General features: G+C 33.6%; 2 protein-coding genes and 1 non-coding gene across 7 annotated transcripts in view; 2 read left to right on the top strand and 1 right to left on the bottom strand.

Moving 5' to 3' along the window:
* Positions 1 to 11,403, bottom strand: part of LOC105669910 (echinoderm microtubule-associated protein-like 2) — a 36,957-nt gene extending 25,554 nt beyond the window's left edge. For 4 of the 5 annotated variants that reach the window (XM_067347102.1, XM_012363116.2, XM_067347103.1 and 1 more), the window contains exons 1-2: positions 11,319 to 11,403; positions 10,441 to 10,767 (exon numbers count right to left, since the gene is read on the bottom strand). In XM_067347102.1, coding sequence (XP_067203203.1) covers positions 10,441 to 10,767; positions 11,319 to 11,388 — 397 coding nt within the window. In that variant the 5' untranslated portion in view covers positions 11,389 to 11,403. Of the gene's footprint in view, positions 1 to 10,440; positions 10,768 to 11,146; positions 11,264 to 11,318 lie in introns of those variants that run through there. The other variant, XM_067347105.1, reaches the window with a different exon arrangement.
* Positions 11,404 to 15,129: 3,726 nt separating this feature from the next.
* Positions 15,130 to 15,211, top strand: TRNAS-CGA (transfer RNA serine (anticodon CGA)). Its single transcript has one exon. It is a non-coding gene; the product is annotated as a tRNA-Ser (tRNA).
* A 731-nt stretch (positions 15,212 to 15,942) lies between these two features.
* LOC105669917 (MD-2-related lipid-recognition protein) lies at positions 15,943 to 20,492 on the top strand. Its single transcript, XM_012363136.2, has 4 exons — positions 15,943 to 16,102; positions 19,070 to 19,198; positions 19,798 to 19,964; positions 20,313 to 20,492. The coding sequence occupies exons 1-4, from the start codon at positions 16,000 to 16,002 to the stop codon at positions 20,394 to 20,396; spliced, it is 483 nt and encodes a 160-aa protein (XP_012218559.1). The 5' UTR covers positions 15,943 to 15,999; the 3' UTR covers positions 20,397 to 20,492.
* Positions 20,493 to 21,941: the final 1,449 nt, after the last annotated feature.

The raw sequence follows: 21,941 nt of genomic DNA, 5'->3' as shown, positions 1-21,941 counted from the left end.
TAGATAAGGATGCCGTTGCAAATTATCGATGATTGCAATTATCCAGCTCTTTAATTGCTTCAAGAATTTTGCTATGTATTGAAGAAACTAATTTAGTGACGAGTAAATTAAAAATTACATAATATTATATGAAACATAAAGCTCCAGAATAAAAACTATATATTTAGAATTATAAAAATCTATATCTTTTTATGTTGTTAAATCACCATTCGGAATATCGCGCACATTTCTCTGCGTATCTCTTCCGTACAATGCGATGCGATTCCTACTGCAATGCGATTCTTAACGCTGAACTTCTCTGATAGGAGGAGGCTAACGGGCATGTTCGGCCTTTACGTAAGCATTGATCGTAGCCGTGAGCAACAAAATCTCGTAACTTTTAAACGTGCACGTTTTTCCGCGCCGCGTTTTTGCCCGCGAGCGTAAATCGCCGTCGATTTCGCTCGAAAGGAGGAACATTAACTTATAACGACCTTGGCCAATGAAAACGAATGGCGGTACGCGATCGTGTGCGTGCAGAAAGAATCGCCAGGAAATGTAGGACGCGTTGCACCTTTCGTGTTTACACTGCAGTCGCTGCAAGAAGAAAGTACAGGCTGCGAACTTTTATCGATAAGATACCGCGAGTGCAAACGAGATTGCTACTTCATAAATTTTATATTCCAAAGATGATTAAACAAATTCAATAATGGACTCTTATCATCTTATACTTATTATGAAATAAAATAGTAGATTTGATATGAAATTTACGTAAATAATATTCTCAACTATAAACTTACAATTACGTAACGGTATGATTAGAATACATTTTGGAAATCTGTACAATCTTTTCTAACACCCCGCCGTGCCGAAAGAAAATGGGAATACAAATTCGCGACGAATAAACTTTTGATATGCTTTCGCATATTTCCTTTGTCGCGTTCCGCTTTCGCGCGATTTCTCAATCGCTCGAAACATCATCTCATCTTGTCGTTGTCATCATTGTAACCGGCTCGATTTTTACGTTTCACGGTACTCCGCTTTTACGCATTCGCAACTATCGATATCCACTCGAACAGGCTCGAGCGAATGTGTGTCAGAAACGCAAAGAGATCTGAAGTGCATTATCGCGAACTGGGACATGGTGAGTATATTACTCGGCGAATATGGTTAGGATGCGTGCCAGACTTGGTGGTTTACAATCTCACTCGATGCGGCCTGACGCCGACTATCGTCTCTGAATGAAAGAAGCAGCTACAATCGCCACTGTAGATCGTCTAATAGTAATCCATAAGATATACACGCACGTTTCGAGAATGGCAAAGTAAAATTCTTCAGTACAAATTATTTTTGCGCAGTACATTTTTATTGCAAAATAATTTTCTATGAAAAATGTGTAAAATCCTAGTAACTATATTTGAATTTCGTGCTAATTAAAAGTTTTTTCTGTGTCGTAATGAAATTTTAACCACGTTGTAGCATCAGTCGCTTGACAAGACTTTATATGGACGTTTGAAATTTGGTTAATCATCGTGACGCAAATATTATCCTTGACATCCTTACTGCAGAGAAATTTCAATTTTATGATTAGATAGATTGTTTTAACATGAATTAATTACACAAGTTTAGTATATTTTTCATATATACATTTTCGTTTAACTTAACGAAACTAGAAAAATATTAAATAATTCAAATTCTACATAACACAAAGAAATTTCACAAAGAATATTAACTTGACAGTGAAATCTTCTGAATTCTATTTCTTAATTGATTTTAATTCGATATAGTTTTTCAAGAAAAATGAGCGATCTATCGATAGGAACGCCAATGAAGCCTATCGTCGGAAAAGGAAAGGCGAGGGAACGGGAGCACAAAGCTGTTCGAAGGAGCGAGTCGAAATACACAAAACCAGTAAGCATTGACCCGGCCAGAATGCTGCCTTATTGGTATATAAGGCCAGACCCCACGGTGCTTATTTTACGCGATAACGTTCTGCACACTGGATGTGTTTGTCGTACACGCAGCCTTATACGTATTACACACGACGTGGGTAATTGGTTCACCGCTTTGTCCGTAGGCAGCCCCGCGCTGTTAAGCCAGTGTTAAGACTTTCGAGCCGATCAAGTGACATTAGGTTTATATAAATAGCCGCGCCTACAATCCTATCTAGCGTTTTATATTTCTCTTCTTTTTGAAGAAACGCGTGACTCAACCCTGTCGAATCGCAAATAATTGCACGATAATTGCAATTAGACTGGCAAAATACCGTTATGATCTGCTGTTTAATAAAGCGCGGAAATCACTATAAAGTGAGAATAAAATGAGAGATCGTAAATTGTGCGTTGTGAATTGTAATTAAGGACTATGAATACGTCTACATAATACATGATTGGGAAATTAAATAGTTTTTTAACTTTTGTAGGAGAGATTGCGCGTATACTCTTGGTTGCTTTATATCTTTTGGCACGTTTCTAATAAGTTTGAAGTGAAGGTAAAGCAGATTTTTTAAAAAGATATATCTAAAGTTGTGCGAACATATTATTAAATATCGCGAGAGAAAGATAGATGACAAAATTGCAATGTAAAATACAAAATAAACACGCAACATCTTGTATTTTACGAAGTTCAATAAATGGAATAATTTAAATTGTTAATTAGATCGGTGATACGAATGATAGAATATATAATGTGAATAATCAAATAAATTGCATACGCGCTATATTTCAATTCTTACAACACGGCACACTGAAAAGAGCAAACTGAACTTTCTATTGTGGGAAAATTCTCGCATCTGTTTAATCGAACGTATGCTGCGCTCACGGAACGCCTATTAGGGATATGCTGATCGAAATAGCGGCAAATCGAGAATGCGCCTATGAATAAGCGAGGGCGATTGTGCGTTTCGCGCGCTACGTCAATTTGAAATGAATTTGCATAAACGCGAATTGATGCCGCGAGACAGTGAACGGCGACGTCGGATCGGTGATGGAGCTTAGTTGGCTCGAATGAGACTCGTTAAACACAGCTGGTAGTTAACAGACAAGCAGCCGACGAAAGTGGACCGACATCGAATTTATGGTGGCGAGAATGATCATGGTTCTGCAGCATTTAACTATTTTACGTCCTTATTTATGTTTAAAGGACAAGTCATAAATCTAGTCGAGACAGTATTTGTTACATTATTGACGCTGTTCAGTTGCAGAATTTTGCTACACTAAGGATTATATGATGATCTTGACAGAGATAGAATCAATTCTTACTTTTTTTTTATTTTTATAATATTTTATTTTATGCATGGCCGTTAATTACTGATAATCACAAGCATGAGAAGGGGATATTGTGATAATCGTTTTGCATAAATTTCTTATGTCATTATAATATAATTCCACATGAGTTGGCGCAGTAACATATCACGTCTTATGTCTAATGAAGCGACTGCTTCAATTAATCTGGGACATCTTATGTAAGCACGTATAACTCCATCAAGTTGAACGTTCTCAATTAGGCTCTTTGAGAATGGCAGCGTATAATTTCCAATTGGGAAAACATGATTAAGAAAAGCATAAGTGTAAATGTTCTCTGCAAAGATTTGTGAAACGTGCAATTTCAGCAAACTCGTCAATAATACAAGATTTTATGTGATTATTTTTTTTTATTAAAGTTTTATTTTACTTTTTATTTACACGGCTAGTGTGAACGTTAAAATATGCGTATTGTTAGAGAAATGGAAAATTAACATAAATAAATTTTACGCGTGTAATACCTCGGATTTGCAAAGACGTACAATTGGTAGGTAGAATGCGTTACTTTCTCACGCCGTAAGACACGAATTCCGTGTTTCCCATCTTGCGATAGTGTTAATTAATTCCCACGCGTACGATACACTTTCCCGTCTAACATTTCTTTTTTGCAGTTCACAAGCAGCTTGTTAATAAATTTCACGCACTAGGATTGTTAATAAAAAATATACAAATGAATAAAAATCACTATCATGGTTAACAAGACACAGATGAATGATAAAAATAAGTGTCCAATATAAAGCAAGTTGCATGTAAAGAATATGCAAGTATAAAGTACAAAGATTATTACTTTAATCATCAAATAGGAAAAAACTCCGGTTGAACAGATTAGTCATCGATTCATGACAATGTTATATGTAAAATATGCGCTACTCTTTTATTTGCAGTGACTTCATGTTGCTGTAGATATGTAGTCAGCGCTGAAATGAAAAACTAAGTCTTGAAATATTATTACTCGTGCGGAAACAAGGACGCGTATTGTGCAAGGAACACGATTAATCGATTCATTACAGCCTAAACCTTAGTTGGCCTCGTAAAAAAGTATTTTTCTTTTGTGAATTGCAAAATTCAATTGCAAAATTCAATTTCCGTCGCATTGTATAATTTACGACGCCCTAATTTTTTGTTCCTTCTTTCGCACGTGGAACAAAAATAGGCGAGAGAAATTGTTTCTATATAAACGTACATTGCGGCTGCAAATTTCATGAATTTCTGCGTCGTTTATCAAATTCTACACGATATTACATAATTCTGCCGCGAGGCGTCGGCACGATAATCTCTTCTGCATACTCATTGAAATCTCCTTTCAGGCAGCAATGTGTAGGTGGATGTTATGTAAATTTCGGCGGCTCATCTAAAGCGTTAATGGCCGCGCGCGTAGTCAGCGCTAAATAAAACGACTATGCGCGTAGAAACATCGTTTTTCTAGTTTCTAATCACGCGTTTCCTCACTACGCACGGTACATTCTAAGGAATCTTAGCGCTGTGATGACGATCTTGACCTTAAGCTTGGCAATCTATTATACAAAATATGGTAATTTAATTGTTAAAATACTGAAACTGAGTTTTTTTTTAAATAAAATGCAAATATAACGTAGTACGAAAATTGCAGGGATTTAGCCTCAATTAACAAACATTATGCTACTGCGGCAATCACAAGAAAATTACGTTAAATCATTTACGTTTCGTGTTTAGAGATGTTTCCAGTTAACAAGGCGCGGGCGGGTGTTATGTAAATTTTGGCACAGCATCCTTTGCATTAATGGCGCAATCGTGAGGTCATGCGACTGGCATCAAGATAAATAAATAGAAACAGACATGGAGACTGAACAAATAAATCTCGGATATATTCCGTTGTGTATCCAAGTACAGTTATCGTCATGTAAGAAAACAAGAAAGAAGTAATTTAATATTTAATAGTAAATCAAACCAATCCGTCTTTAATTTTTTATTTATCATTCACTAAAATAAAAAGAGAAATATATTTTAAATCGTATGAAACATTTCTAATAATTTTATTGTTAAAAATTTATTCCGATGTGTCACTTTTATCATTCAAATTTATTTTTGCTTACTAAGTTATCTAAATATTTCTCGTTATAAATTTGCGGACAAGAATCGCAAAAATTCAAAGATGAAAAGATGAACGAGTCTCTGTGATTTATAAGGATGATGTCGACCGATAACGTTATCAGCCGTGAGATCCCGTTGGACCCTTCGCGTTCCTGCTAGATATTGAAATCTTGTTCCGGATAACAAGTTGTAGCACAATGTTATGCAGAAAATCAGATGCTGTATCCTTTATGCAAATCGCATCCGCTGAACAGGTTCGGTTCTCTTATCTGACGAACAGAGTGCGGTAAATGTTATTAATCGACAGAGATGAACGTTTCTATGAACAGTTACTCAGATTGAATTCATATTGAACATTGTTACGTTTAAAATAATTTCGTGATGTTAATGCTCGCAAAATCACGTTGCATCTCATCTCTATTCTGGAATATCTTATATAATAATTGCAAATAAATGGATGGGAAAGTAAGTCAACTTTTAAATTACAAACTTACTTGCGCCTTTACTTCTATTCATTTTGTCTTACTATGCTCGTATTAACAGTAGTTAAAGTTAATTGAGGTTTAACTTATAGTTTACCTGATCTTGTCTTTAAAAAGAAGCAGATAATCACTAACGTCATTTAATTTTAATTTATGTAATGTCCAGAAAAATTGAGGAAACCTGTTTAACTATATTTAATCATAATCAATGATTATTAAATAATCTATCATTATTATAGATTAATAATTAATTTGCATATATATGATATTTTTAACAATTTTAATTAATACTTTGCTACAAATTTTTGTAATATTTAAGAAATGTTAGCAAAACCTCAATATCTCAGTAAATAAGTTTTTTCTGCTAACTTTATATTTTGCAAAATTGTGCAGAATTTTGAAAAAGTTGATGGAAAAGTTTAAACAATATTTCTAAGGATCAAACGGATCAATATCGAGGAAGTTGTGGGGAGATGCGTAGGAAAGGTTTACATGTCAATTCCGCACATGCAAACGCATACCTTGCATCGCATTGCATCGAGTTGATTGACCTCGATGTCCACTGTGCGCATAGCAATAGTGGCAAGGTAGGTGTCTGCATTCATCGAACTCGTGCAATTCATGCGTGGGATCTAACTTTGTATTCTACTTATTAATCTTAAGTTTATATAAGATATCAATGCAAATTTACGATTACATCATTTTATTACACCCCGTTTTTATAAAATTTAAACTTTAGTTTCATAAAAGTAATGAAATATGTTGCACAATAAATAATTAAATTTTTTAAATCTCACTCTGAACGATTATTTTATTGTTGTCATAATAATATATGACACTTTTTAAATAATAAAAGTAATAAGGAAGGTTATCTTTATTACAATAAAAATTGTTTTTTTTTTTTTTTTTTTTAATAGTGTACTATTATCTATTACACTGTTTACAAATTGAATTATGATATATATGTGTATACGTATATTCAATAGAGAATATTTCTACTGCGATATAAAAAATGGTGACACGTGCGCGGAATATCTGCGAATATTTTCTATTTGTTCGAAACCGTAGCCGAAGCCGTCGGCTTAAAGGTGAACAGTGTTGTGTATCGAGCAGGAATTTCGCTGCAGAAGAAACTAAAAGTACAAAAGTGCTTATTAGTAGTCAGGGACGAACATCAAATTATAGCCAAGTTGGGTTATATTTAGAAACGCAGTTGGCGGTCGAGAAAACTATGCCAAAAATTCCTGCTCTTCTTTCAGCATTTGTTATATTATATTCATCTTTTCATCACTCTAATCCCACTGATATCAATGTAAAAAGAAAAATTTCACATATTCTTGTCACAATTATATTTTCAATCTTGTGAAAAGTTTTATTAAAATCTCAACTTCTCCTAAATCCAATATTTTTCACACCTAAATCTTAATTGTAAATTCTCAAAATATCGGTCTCAAGGTTGCCACGCCTAAAAATCATAATAATTGAGTACAAACTTTTGACAGAATACACGATCGACGGCCTTGACACTTATCGTAAGCAGATAATGAGCTTCAACACGAGAATAAACGCCTCCTTGTTTTAAATTCTCTTCACGGACGATAAGGAAGCATGATACGAAGCCACGATTTCCTCGTAACGTCCGCCGAGCTAATCGCGATCCCGTGGGAACCTGTACATCCTATACTCCTGCTAAATAAATTCGTAGGCGGCTCTTAAAGTCCGCTGCACAACACAACCGACAGAAATAAATTCTTATCTTTTAACGCGCTAGTAAAGTGCTTGCGCGTTTACGGCCATTATATTTGTTATTTACTCTTGTCGTGATACTCTACCTTTTTTCTCCGTATACATTGTGCAATAAAATTTTATGAGATGGTGTACGTACGTACATACATTAAAGCAAGACGCAAAGTTGAATATACAGCGTAGGATAAATTGGCGAAACCGTAAAAATCTTGTTTCATAAATCTATTAGGATCTTCCACGTGGATCTTGATTAACATTTCAAAACCGCTATTTATAAGGGCGCGTTGAAAATGAGCTTAAAATGATGAAATGGTTACAATAAAAAAAATGACACAATGAAGTAGAGAACCGCTGATGGGACTCGGAGAAATTTCTTTTTCTTTACACAGGAGGTAATGATTTTGCATATGCTCGCCAATGCATACAAGCTCAGGTAGGAAACCTGGTGGAAGTCTGAGTTATCTCAAGCGTTGACAGACAATGAACTGAGGGAGTCACTCAAGCGGCTCAACTTGAACAGGACGCAAAAAGCAGAAATAAAAAATACAAAATTGTAAAATTTTAACGGCCCACACGTGGCTGAAAGAAATCTTTTGAAAACTTTTAAAAAATTCCTGCTTGTTTAAAATAAAGGATAAACGTTTTGCAATGTTGCGTTTAGAATATTATCGCTATGATATCATTTCGCGATTGAAACTTAACTGTTTTGTTGCCGATCTCATAAATGTGTCAAATGTTATTGTGTCACTCGTTCAAGTACCTCGCGTGTGCGAACGATATGATGCAAGTCTGCGTTTCCTATTCATTCGTACAGTCGCTTGTTATAATTACTCGTTTTGCTCGTCGCGTTATCTTGCGCGAGAGCGCGGATAATCGGTAGCGATTGCGCCGCGTCGCCGCGCGCTCAATGACGAGATACCTATTTCCGTCTCGCGTCGTCGATAACGAAAATCGCGCCTCTTCAGTGAACACGAACGCGTGACAATAGTGCGAAATTTTTCCGCCGGCACCGTTATATGTTCCGCTTTTTCGTCACCGAGCGAGCGAAGCAGACGCGCGTTATGGGAGTCGCTCGCTCTCTACGCGTCACGACTTAGACAATGGCGAGAGAAATTATACGCCAGCGAATGTCGTGAGAAACCCGGTGAACGCCGTTGGCTCATTGTCAGAACAGGTCGTGTAATTGGCGGCACGACGTGCTCGAGATCTTCGGTTGTTTCATCCTGCGCCAAATACGCGAGCGTATAGCGCAAGCACTCGACCGTGTGCCATTGCGTCTCGCTGCGAATTCTGCGACGAAGCGGAAACACGCGCAGTTTCTCTGCAAAAACATCTGTGACACCCCCCCTCCCCCCTCTCTTCCATCTAACTTTATAAAATTATGGAAGAGTGAACGAATGTATCGCTGCCTTAGTGCATTCCGAGTTGTACTAGAGTGATCGTAACTCTTTACGTGCTTGCCTTAACGACACGTATTTTATGCGAAAAGGGCTCACTTTTATATCGTTCATTGGAATATTAGCGGAATAATTATTAAAGGGAGGCTATTGTTCCCCTCGTAAAGCATTTAGAAACGCTTGCGTGAGCAACTAAGTTTCCTTCTTATCGAATTACCGCGTCGACTATTTGTAACAACTTTAAAACATCTCGTGCAAAGTTCTGTTAAACGATTTCCAGTGAAAAAGAGTGCAATATGCGCAAAATGAGCAATATTTCAGCACGATGTAGAAATAAGATAGGCACTTCTTGCCTATTCAGTTTCTTGCAGACAATTTATGAATGTAAATTTATTTATAAAAAAAAAATTTTATTATAGCACTTTTTAATATAAGTAAACCAAAATAAAACAGCAAATTAAATTCTTTATATTTTTTAAAATGTTATCTTTCTTAAAAAAATTGATTTAAATGCACTTAGGAGATATTATATCTAGAAATCGATACTTATCGAATATATTCCGATACATTCTGATAATCGATATTCAATCGTTGATAATAGGTGATTAATACGAATAAAAACTTAATTTTGCAAAAAGCTAAAACGCTCTTTATCGAGCTAACCGATTTACTTTTTCTATGATCAAAAGCACTGCCGACACATTATCTATAATTATCTACATACATACGCAATATTGCTGTAATCGCGACGTTAAAACTTCCATCAATCGTAAAAGATCTTTCAATAAATGTGATTAAAAGTGCTTGGATTTTCTAATGCCTTTAGTCAATTATGAGATTACTAAAATTATTTATTAATTGGATAGAAGATATATTGAAAGTTACACATTTAGAAGATTCTCAATTATAGATTCTTTGTTTTGAAAGTAACTCTCTTGTTTAGCATAATAACAGTTTATCGCTAGGAGAAAGTATTTCGATACATTATTCATAGCATTATGTATAACAATATTAACTAAAAATATTTAACTCTGCGAAATATGAATTGATTGAATAAAAATGAAAATTAGTTGATGTAATATCCAATTTACGAGAATTAAAATGTTTATGCTGAAGAATTCGACGCCGAATTCGAAAAACAACTTGTGACTAATTGTAAGAGAAAGCGCCTTCCTTCATAACACACTGTTTATGTGTATTTCGATAACGTATATTTTTATATGCATTATCGTTTGATAAACTAACTTATCTGCTAATCCAGATCGATTGTAGAATAAAATTAAAACGTCACTTGCTTGAAATTTGCTCCCACATTTACGTCAGAGGCGAATTCTTTCCGCGCCTGTCGTTCCTAACGCTTTGATAAATAGATCGTTACACAGGCGATCGGTACACGAGCTTGCTTGTCGCAAAAACGCACACACGTAAAGGCACGCGAAATTCACGCGCGGTCGGCATGCGTACCTGGTTGTGATCGGCGAAAATCCGCGTGACAAGAAGGACTCCTTCTCGGGGCAACAGCGATCGCGCTTTCCTGGCCGGCGGCAATCAGGATGTTTCCGCGAGATATTTGCATACAATTCCAAGACACCGAGGGCCGTCGGCGGTTCAGGAATCCGCGGAAAGCGGCCGACCGGTTAGCTTCCCCGCCTTCCTTCCCTTCTCTTCGTACGTCCGGTGCAACGCGTCGCGTTCCTCCCGGTTCGAGGGTGAAGTGGTCTCCCCGCTTGAAGGGTTTCCCTCTTCCGGTTCTTCCGATTCTTTCTTTCCGGTTCCGAGAAAAATTCTTGTCTGCGAAACACGTACGAAACTCGTTAAAAGGATATTGAAGAACGGAAAGTCGTCGCTTCGTTAGCAACGCCGGGCGAAAGGTGCCGCGCGGTCGAGAACCCAGCAAGTACTGCTGAGGCCAACAGGTGAGCTGTGCCAGCGGTTTACAACCAGTGGCGTATCATGCTGGTATCTTGCCGAGGGCAACAGGTGTGAATGCCGCAGCACGATAGCAGGAGCGTAATTTGTTGAAACGCCGCGCTGTTTATTTATTTACTACTTTATGTAAAAAATTAAAGATATATTATGACATAGTTATATTATGAATAAGCACATGTGATATATGAATGAAACTAGAATGTGAAAATTAATAATATTAATAATATTAATCTTTACTTACTGCATTGTTTGTAAATAATTATATTTTTAAGCTTTAATTGAACTTAATAATGCTCAGACTGGTAAGAGAACGTAGACAGGTCTACAGTGTGATCGGTAATCATTACTCAAGAATGATTTGTTCATTTGAATTGCAAAGATTCGGAATACGTTCCAGATGCAACATCTCTTACCAAGCATCTCTTGCCAAATGACGGAAAAATTACATAACAAGCATTCCACCAGAACAAGCCATAATCCCATCTTTCACGCCGTCCGATCGATATTAATTCTAAAGATTGAAAAGTTTGATGCAAGAAAGCGGTGACCTAAAAATATGCAAAATGTTAGCATATTTATTACGAACCGCAAAGCTTATCAAATATTAATAATATAATTTCCTCTGCAAATGATAAACTTTCTACACTTTTCTCAAGAAAAATGCAAACGTATCTTAAAGACTAAGCTAAACTTATAAATAAATAAGAGCCAATATTTGTGGCATAACTTATTCTTGCAGTTGAAATAATTTATAGGGGAGCAAGAACCGAGTTAATAAAGGTACTTGCAATGTTGAAAATTAGCGAATTCCTATGAATGAGAAATTACACAATAGTGAATAATAAATAACGATGAGGATATAGCATTCAGAGAGACATTTAATAATCATGCTGAATGATACGTTATAATTGGAATCCTTATTGGATCAACCCTGAATTAAGTTGTACAGCTTTATGGAAGAAAACCGGTTCTTTTCGAATCCGGAAGAAACATATGTCAAACAAATGTTCCCGGATAATTCACTGACGTTCCGCCGGTTTTTATAAATATCGACGATCGCGGTTTCCGACACGGAGTTTCTGCATCCGCATTTCTATATGACACGTGCACTTTTATACTTATTTGCACGGCAAAAATACTCAACAAGCATTTTTTGCTTATTGCATTTCTCGCGGAATAAAACTACCAGATTGCCGAGATTTTTCAAAATTAAAACAACATTGCAAGATGAAGCAAGATGTATGTCAAGGTCTTTATTTGTAACTGCTGCAATTAATTCTAGAAAATTTCTGTGCCAAATGTCAAATAGAAATATGAATTATTAACATGTTGCAATAAAGAAAATGTTGAATAGGCAGTCTGTGCTTCTAGTGACACATGATTGGAGTAATATTTATAATTTTTACATCTTGTGTATCTTCTCATGTCATGGTTTATCAATATTAAGTGCTAATGCACTTCGAATCTATCACGTTAAGTGTTAATGCACTTAAATCAAATTGTTAAATCAAATTAATCATGATGATTAACGATATTAATTGGTATTATTAATAATTTATAGACTTAATAATTAATTAATAATTAATAGACTTTATTTATTTTATTGTTACTGTAATATATATATTTTAAATGCAAAGAAAATCACGCTTTCTTTGCGTTCGTACAGACTGCATGACGGCGTTAAAGATGATGAAAAATGCAAGCTATTACGTTTCACGTTAATATGCATATTCTATAGTTTATCTAATGCACTGACTACTGCTTCATTATGTACTTTATAGCTGCATCATACTCTATTATTAATGTTCTGTGAAAGATCTTGCGCGGACGGAATGTTTTATATCAAGGAAGATTAATGTGCATAAGCTTTAAGCGCGGATTTTCTTTAATTTGACGTTTACCAATTTTTGACACAAAATTATAATACTCTTAGTTTTTAATTATTATTTAATTAATAATTAAGAATTTTTTAACGAATCATTCAATAATGTTTGCAAAGTAATAATCTTTTTTTTTTAAATACTATTTAACATATTATTGCAAAATGCTAACAAAAATAATATTTATTTAATACAAAACTTACTTAAGCAACGCATAACAATATTTGCAAATCAAACGCACCGCATATGCAATATTTTATATCAAGATGCCTAAAGGTAGATCTATTAAAAAGATATGAATATAAGCTTCGACCGAGACAAAAGGAGATCCTGTGTTACAATGAACGAGATCACCCAATCGTATCAAATGTAGGTTACATCCGAGTAACTAACACTGCTACTTCCGTTTCTCCTCGTGTGAAGTAAAAGTGTTCGCATAAACTCGCATAAGAGGCGTCGCGCGTGGCCGACCGCTTTTGCGCAATCATCTCATTCAAATTAGTTAGTCGATTTCGCATTCCGAAAATTTCTGGCGCACATCCTCGGAAATGTCATTTTATTATTTCTCGTTTGGATTCCTCGTCTTCTCCTATATAATTTTCATAAGTCATTTCTATTTTTTGCGATGATTACAGTATCGCGTGACATAATCGAAGTGCGAAGATCCTCCATCCACTTTTCAGACGTGGGAATAGGTCTTTTTCTGTTTCTAAGAGTACATATATGGTGCGATATTTATTTCTACAGTAAATAATTATGAATTCGATTCTTCGAACGTCAGGATATATTTGTAAAAATACAAAATTAGACAAAACATATTTTCTTCTATTGAAAAAATTAAAAATATTTTTTATTTTTAATTCATAATACTTTTTTTTATAAAATTCATATTTTATAGTCTGATCTTATATTGGTTTTTTAAAATTAATTTTTTATAGTCTGTTCTTGATTAGATTTTGTCTATCAATAAATATTCACAATTCTTATGTTAATAAATAACATAAAAGAAATATCCAAAGTAATGTTTAAAAATATGATCAAACGGATAAAAATTATTGTTTTATTTTATTTGAAGTTAACATATATTATATTGAAAGTTGTATGTGTTATATTTAAAATTAGAAGAATAAAATCTGTCGCAGTTATGAAAGTCATAACTTATCTTTAGATTTCATATGCCGTTAACTTTCATAATCTTTTTTTACGATCTTTCGATACACGTAGGCGGGACATGTTCTGCGTAATAAAGCACATTTGATGTGATACAATGGAGGCCCACATACGTATAAACGGATCAATGCTTTGCAATAAATCTCATTCGCGTTTTCCATTAATCATTAATTATATTAAGCATTTTGCATGACCGAGACAGAATTTGTTTGATCGCATTGATCCTCGAATTGCTGTATGTAAACATTATTCGCTAACTTGCGCCATTGATAAATCCTTTATGCATATAAATCACAAAAGCAGCTTATTGATGTTATTATTTGCGAATTTATCAAGTCTAAAAATGCATAGAGAACGTATTGCACTGCTACTCGGCTTAGAAGAATCTTTTCAATGATATATGGAAAATGAGCATAAATATATGCAATTCTAAATTTGATAAAAGCAAGAAAATAAATTAAAAACTAAAGTAGAATTAGCTTAACATTAAAATATTATTCAAAATTATAGTACTAAAATAAATTCATTCTTAAGAAAGGCGTGTATAAAATAAAATAAAATATAGCAATATTGCACATATTTTGTTTTTCAACATAATTATTTAAAATTAAAAAAAATTTTTTAAATCAATAAAACCATTATGTATTATCTTACCGATGGAGTTTGATGAAAGAAAATATGCCATTCGCGTTGACACTTATTATTAGCCAACAGATGCCGCCATTTTAGAGAATCCTCAGTGGTACATTATTGAATTTTTGAAGCCACTAACAGATCAATAATCCATCTACAACAGAAAAGATTGAAAACAGATATATAAATACTATTATTTATATATAATCAACATTAATTTTTTAATTTTTTAATTAATGGTTTCAAAATGAACTAATATTTATTATTATGTATTATTTGCAAATTTTGCAAATGCATCATAAAACATTTATTGATCAAATTTTTTTCTATTATTTATTTTTATAAATTTTGTGTCTGTAAATTACTGTCATGAGTCTATATGCAATGAATTATTATATTTGCTTCACACTTTATTCTTAAGCAAATAAATTTTTTGTATATAATATTGTAGTAGTGCATTTCTTTTTAAATAATTTAACAATATATTTGTTGGAATGAGAGGGGTGGTTATATACATTCGTACATAATCGTGATATCAGTAGCTGCGGTGTCCGAGTGGTTAAGGAGTTGGACTCGAAATCCAATGGGCTTTGCCCGCACAGGTTCGAATCCTGTCCGCAGCGATCTTTTTTTTTAACCTTGTTTCTCGAATTTCTTTATATAATATTTATGAAATTGATGTAGAAAAATAAATGGAAATATAATAGATCATATTTTTGTTACTTTCAATTTCTGTTGCATTCCGGATCCTTGTACAATTAGTGGTTGCTTGTACTCGCACATGTTATGATGCACGGATGCAATACGATACGTGCTAAAACTAACGAATTACATTTTTAAAAAACTTAAAATATAATTTTTTTATTTTTTAGACAAAAGTAATAAAAAGATCTTTTTATACATGATTAATATCGTGCGTGAAAATATTACAATTCGTATTCACAATAATTAAAATTGACATTACCATGTAAATATCTGTCAGTATCTCAAAAGAAAACATTTTAATATATATATGTATAAAAACATCTATGCTTATATAATAAACCGCGCAGAAAGTGATAATATTAACACACACGAGACTAATTCGAAAATAATTGGAGTATCTTTAAGAAGCACATACTATGTGCACATTATTAATTTTCCATATTATCAATATCCCGGATGACAAAGGGTTATCGCGAAATTGTCCGTTGTTTAATCGCTGAGATGCGGACGGAACTTTGTGACGCCGATTCCTCGGAGAAGGAGACTCGGCCATTTCGCGTATGTTCCGCTGCGATTAAGATGCTATCTCAATTGACCTATGGTCCCACCACCCTTCCCTGATTCTCCGCTCCGTTATCTGCCTAAGTGTAGACTGACCCTCACGCCGGCTTTCTTTCACTTCGCTACGAACCATCGTCCATCGAAGATGAACCGAAACAGCGCGCTGGCCGTCGTCGCCGTACTGATCCTGGCTTTGTCCACGGTCTACGCGGAAATCGTACATTGGACGTCGTGTCCTCAGCCTTCCTGTAAGTATTTTCTTTATCCGCGAGCGCGATCTTTACACAATCTGTTAATTAACGGAGCCGGCGACCAAAGAGGTCCGATAACAGATTCCATAAAAAAGTAACAACACGTTTGTCGCTCGTATCGTAATATCATTGACGATCGTTACTCGCGATCGACGTAATTAACGAAAGATGGAAAAAAGATAGAATTAGAAAATCATGTCATTTGAAGGATGCGATTGATCACATGTTTTTATCATGCTTGGAGCGACGAACTCTTTAATACGACTGCCTTGCATTGACCGCGCGCATAAATAAGTCTGAAATATCTACAATTCTGCAATTAAAATGCTTCAGTGACTCTTATTCGCACATATTTAAGTCCAGCTTTGATACAGCTTATCACACGTATATTTTGAGAATAAAGTTACGACGTTACGAGTTTGATGTATCGCTAGCGTGAAGTATTCTGTTTATTGATTTGCAATGTATATACAGGGTGATTCAAAATAACCTGATGTCCTTGCAATGCCATATTCTTGAACGAATTCTGAGACGATTTTTCCTTTTACAAAATTTTGTCCGAAGCTTAGTTTTCGAGTTATAATTGAAAATAGATAGCAACTTACGAGTTCGGTACAACGGGCAGGCAGGGACGCGCAACGTATAATGAGACTGTCAAGTGTTTACTATCGTCTCATGACACATTACACCCGTCCCTGTCTGTCCGTTGTATCGGACTCGTAAGTAGCAAACTATTTTCAATTATAACTCGAAAACTAAGCTTCGGACAAAATTTTGTAAAAGGAAAAATCATCTCAGAATTCGCTCAAGAATATGGCATTGCAAGGACATCAGGTTATTTTGAATCACCCTGTATACTGAAGCATGTGTAAATTTTTTCGAGGTTGATTTCTTTCGATTATATAGTACATTTAATTAATTAAAATTTCTTTTAATTTGATGATAAAATTTGTATTAAAAGATTTCATTGTAAAGGCTGAGATATGTATTGTGTTAGTTTATTGCTATCTTAAAATATATTGCAAAAAAATAAATATAATATAATATAATATAATATAAATAATATAATATAATATAATATAATATAATATAATATAAATATTTCCAAATTTATGTAATATTGGTTTAATTGAATTTATAAGACTTTATGCTCTTTTTTGTAGGTGACATAATATATTATTTCTGTATCGAATAGTACTAATAATTTATTTGTCTTAAAATTTAGAGATTGCATTTTCCCTATTAAAGTTTACTTAGATATTAAAGAGCATAACTGTATTTTAAGCTATAAATGACCTATAAACGCGTGGCTAGCAAACAAGAAAGACAGACAGATATTGAAGTAATAATGTTTCTTCTAAGCAAACAGAGAGATAGAGATTGAAGCAATAGTGTCTCTTTCTAAGCAAACAAAAGAGAGACTACTAGACTGAAATAGCACTGCCTTAATCATAGTCTTTCTCTTTCACTTATCAAACAAACGCTTTAAGATCGCACTTTAATCCTTTGTTCCTTAGTAAGATATTGAGCAAACTCATTTTATCGGATTTTCGTATTGTTGCGCCTGCAATAATTAACAATGAGATCTTTTAATTTCACAGAAAATCTCTATTGTCGAAAGAATAAAATTATCGGTAGTCTCGATCGATATATGTCGAAAAATTAGTTTAAAATATTTTGGTTGAATCTTTCCAGATTAATTAAGCATTTTTTTTCAAATTTGTTAATCAGATTTGACTAAAATATTAGATGATATTCGCACAAGAATTGAATTTAATTGATAGTTACAAAAAGCAGGATGAAGAAACACATTAAATAATAACATAATTTTTATAAAAATGCTTATCGCTTTATAAACAAGAAGATCAAAGCAAAGCACAATAATACTAAACATCGAAATTTCTCAATGATAGAGGCAAGAATTATTATAGATAAGAGCAGCATAAAAACGTTAATTTATTGCTCGTGTGAAAAAGCAAATACACTTCTCGAATATAACTTCCCAAATAAAATATCCTGGAGAAAAATCTACTAAATCATTGAGGTGACGAAACTTCGGCATCGAATATGCGGACCGAGATATGATTTAATAAATTTATTATTCACGCTTATTCGCCAATTATTTGCGAAAGCTTTTCCCAGTCGCGCGTTATAATTTATAACTGAGTCATTCATAGAAAATGAATCAAACACCTGGCATGCAACGAAACGAGAAAGAAAATTGCGAACTCGCTTTATCTAGGCGGAAACTTCGCTAGACAGCAGTTTCAAACTAGTTTGCGTTGATTCGCGAGATTACGGCAGCGATGACATGTGCCGCATCTTTGCGATGTACTCGTTTTTCTTTTTTTTTCTTTATTTATGGAAATTCCGCGTCTCATTAAGAATATCATGTCTTATATAGAAAGAAAGTGATGTACATTATAAAAATGTGTGAAAAGCATAGAATTTTAATACACACACACACACACACACACACATATACACACATTGATTAACGATGGTTGAAAAAAGCATATCCGCTATTAAACTCAAATAGTTACGTAAGTAAAAAGATATTTTCTTCTTATATAGCATAATACGGATTATCTGCTTATGACTAACTTATTTGCCTTTACTTCGATATTAACTTATATATAAGTAGCAAAATGTTTTAAAGATAAATTTATATATTTTAAACATTTTTTATATTTTAATTAACTGTTGCTCGATGAGATAATATAATATAATAAAAATGTTGCATTATTATAATAATGAATTTTAATTTTTTATAAGCTACATAAATTACGGAATGTAGCGCATAAATTAATAATGCAAGAATTAATCTGCCAAATCATTTTTTTCTGTATTTTTTAACACATATTTGTTGAAAGTAAACAAGATATAGAATTTTTAAAAGGCAATATAAATTTTTGATTATAAACAGACTTTTTATAAAATTTCGATGTTTTACTTTTATTACAGCTGAAAATGTACCATCAAATTGTACCATCCACGAGGTACGTGTGGATCCCTGCAGAGAAGCCGAGGAAAAAAAGCCCTGCTTTTTAAGGAGAGGGCGTAACGCGAGCATAAGTTTTGATTACACCACTGGTAAGCATAATCAAAATATTTTGACTTACATATTTAATAAAAAATGTAAATCATATAAATTAAATGAGCAAATGCTATGAGAAATATGGATATTAAAGCGGTGCTTAGAATAAAAACATTTTCTTCAATAAAATTAAAAATACAGTAGAAAGATATGAAATAATAAACAGTACATATTGCATTATGATCGTTTACGTATTTGTAAATAGCAGTAATGACATTTCCAAGCAAATATTGAAAAATATAAAATAAATGCTTTGTAATAAACGCGAAAAATTATTTGTACAAAATATAAAAAATGGTTTTAACTCACGGTTTTATTTTAATAGAAAGATATTTTTCTATCTAATATTTTTTATCAAAATAAGAAGAAATGTGCCAGTCTTTTTTACTTGCCAAAAACAATTGCTAATCTTAAAACCCGAGAAATGGATGATAATAGTGAAGGGCGCGGCGCGCGGCATCTTTTTCCATTTAAAATCTAGAATAAATTTGACTTATTTCTGCAAAAGCACTTACGTTATTTTTATTTATATGATTCGTAATGTATATACATTTCAAATCTTAATAACATATTAATGTTATATACTTTATTTCAGACTTTAGCGGTAACTTAAACAGCAGAGCATACTGGGCTTCTGAAATCATGGATTTGCCATTCTTGGGCATGCCACTCGATGCCTGTCCAGCCACCACTTGCCCAGCTACGCCTGGCCAAAGACAAACTTACCAGATTTATTTACCGATCTCTAAGAAATTCCCCGCGGTAGGTGATTTTCTAAACTTTATTGTAATTGCGCACTTTTATCTCACATGTTACATTTACATATGTAAATAACACACAATCGATAATACATGTTTCTTTATCATATCTATTTATTTTTCAGTTTTATTATTCTCGATATTTTTACGCATGAATGATATAAATGTCGATCGTACTTTTTTTATTTCGAAATATAATTAAATACTGAAACGATAAAGGTAAAACGATGTAAAGACATGAAACTTAAATATAATTTGTGAAAACAATTTACATTATATAAACATCTTTGATTTACAAAATTTATCTCAAACTACTACTATTATTTACAAATTTTCTTTTTTTATATTGCAGCGAACGTATGATCTCAAATGGAAGCTGTGGAATGAGCAAGGACAAGAATGCTGTTTCATGTTTCCAATTAAATTGCTGAAGTAAAGTTATTGTTCTTAAATAAACATTGTCATTCTACGTAATGATTATAATTCGCCGATCAATAATTTAGTGCAATAAACGATATATTCGTGTTAATAATCCTGTCTTCTGTTATTCGCCTTTATATTTGTGTCAATTCAAATACGTTGAGAAAAAAGAAGCGCGCATTAATAGTTCTCATGATACAACACAATTATTGTTACATGATACAACACAATTATTATTACGTTGTACATAATAGCAGCGCTAAGTAACGTTCCTAGTTCGTTATGATAGCTCAACAACGCACGAAAGAAAGAAATCGAATAGCATCTTTAACTTGCATATTTAAAAGTGAATTTATTTTTACACCAACTAGATGTCACTTGGTTTCTAAATGTTTCAAGCGGAAAGTGTCCACATTCGAAATGTCATCAGTGAAGTTTACGTCTAGAAACTTAAATTAATCGCAGCAATTTTAATAATTTATATGCTTGAAGTTTTATATGTGACAAAATTATTTCTGTCCGAAAAGTTAAAAATACAATATTATAAATTTAAGAAAATATCGAATAATGTTTCAAATATATTTATTTCATTAATTATGTGATCTTTGCATATATTTATAACTTATACATTTATGGACACGATGATTAATTAATATTTTTGTTCACTAATGTGTGATAATTATTATGAAGTATTTGTAATAATCAGTCGTAAGTTTGTTTATAGAAATATTAATACTGCGACTGCGTGATCTGGCCTACATACAAAGCATTCTTGATAAAGAGAGAAAGAGATAATGTAAGAGTTCGACGATCGTTCGTTCAGTTACACACGGTGACACACGGGACAAGGCAAAGGCCCACAACGTGGCGTGGTCTCAGATGACCAATCAAAGACGAGACCGCTAGAAAAATAATTGGCCACAATTGTTAAATTGTGCATTTCCTCATAAAAGTGACCGGAAGACGGTCTCGCCGTCGATTCTGTCGAAATTTACAATACATCTCAATCGTCGACGTGCAAGCTCGTTCGACTTGTGCGCAGTTTCTTTAGACCGCTTTAGATTCAATTATTTTGATTTTTCCCCTTTTTCGATAAGAAAATGTGGGTCATGCGGCGGATATTACCGGAAATGTTGTTTTCCAATCATTAATTACATTCGTCGTTCAAACAATTCTTGTCCGACCAACTTCTATTAGACAATTGTCTCTTTAATCGCCTCTGTTTATAAATTCGGTCGCCGGTAGGAGATCAAAGGTATCAGTTCCATTTATCTTCATGCGGTTACATTCACACGCGGCGCCTGCGATAATTATGTTTGTGGCTTACACAGGGTCGAGTTAGGGTACACAAAGTAGCATACATCAACTGGGCGACTGACCGAGCCGAATTAAATTAGCCGTACCGAGACATGAGATTGATATTTTAATATTACTCATTGCGTCTGACTGACGCAGAATATTATTTTAGCACGCGGTGAAATATTGATTGTCTAGAATTCATTGTGAATTTTAGAAGCCGTTTTCAATTATATATTTATTTTATTATTTTAATGTTGATATT

The sequence above is a fragment of the Linepithema humile genome, chromosome 1, assembly GCF_040581485.1.
Source record: "Linepithema humile isolate Giens D197 chromosome 1, Lhum_UNIL_v1.0, whole genome shotgun sequence".
In the NCBI taxonomy this organism is placed as follows: Eukaryota; Metazoa; Arthropoda; class Insecta; order Hymenoptera; family Formicidae; genus Linepithema; species Linepithema humile.
This window is presented reverse-complemented; position numbering and strand designations above follow the sequence as displayed.

Excerpts from the sequence above, each read along its gene's own strand:
- LOC105669917 (XM_012363136.2), top strand. The coding sequence starts at position 16,000 with ATGAACCGAAACAGCGCGCTGGCCGTCGTCGCCGTACTGATCCTGGCT. Across the intron at positions 19,199-19,797 it reads AAGTTTTGATTACACCACTG|ACTTTAGCGGTAACTTAAAC; the intron begins GTAAGCATAATC and ends ACTTTATTTCAG. Across the intron at positions 19,965-20,312 it reads TCTCTAAGAAATTCCCCGCG|CGAACGTATGATCTCAAATG; the intron begins GTAGGTGATTTT and ends TTTATATTGCAG.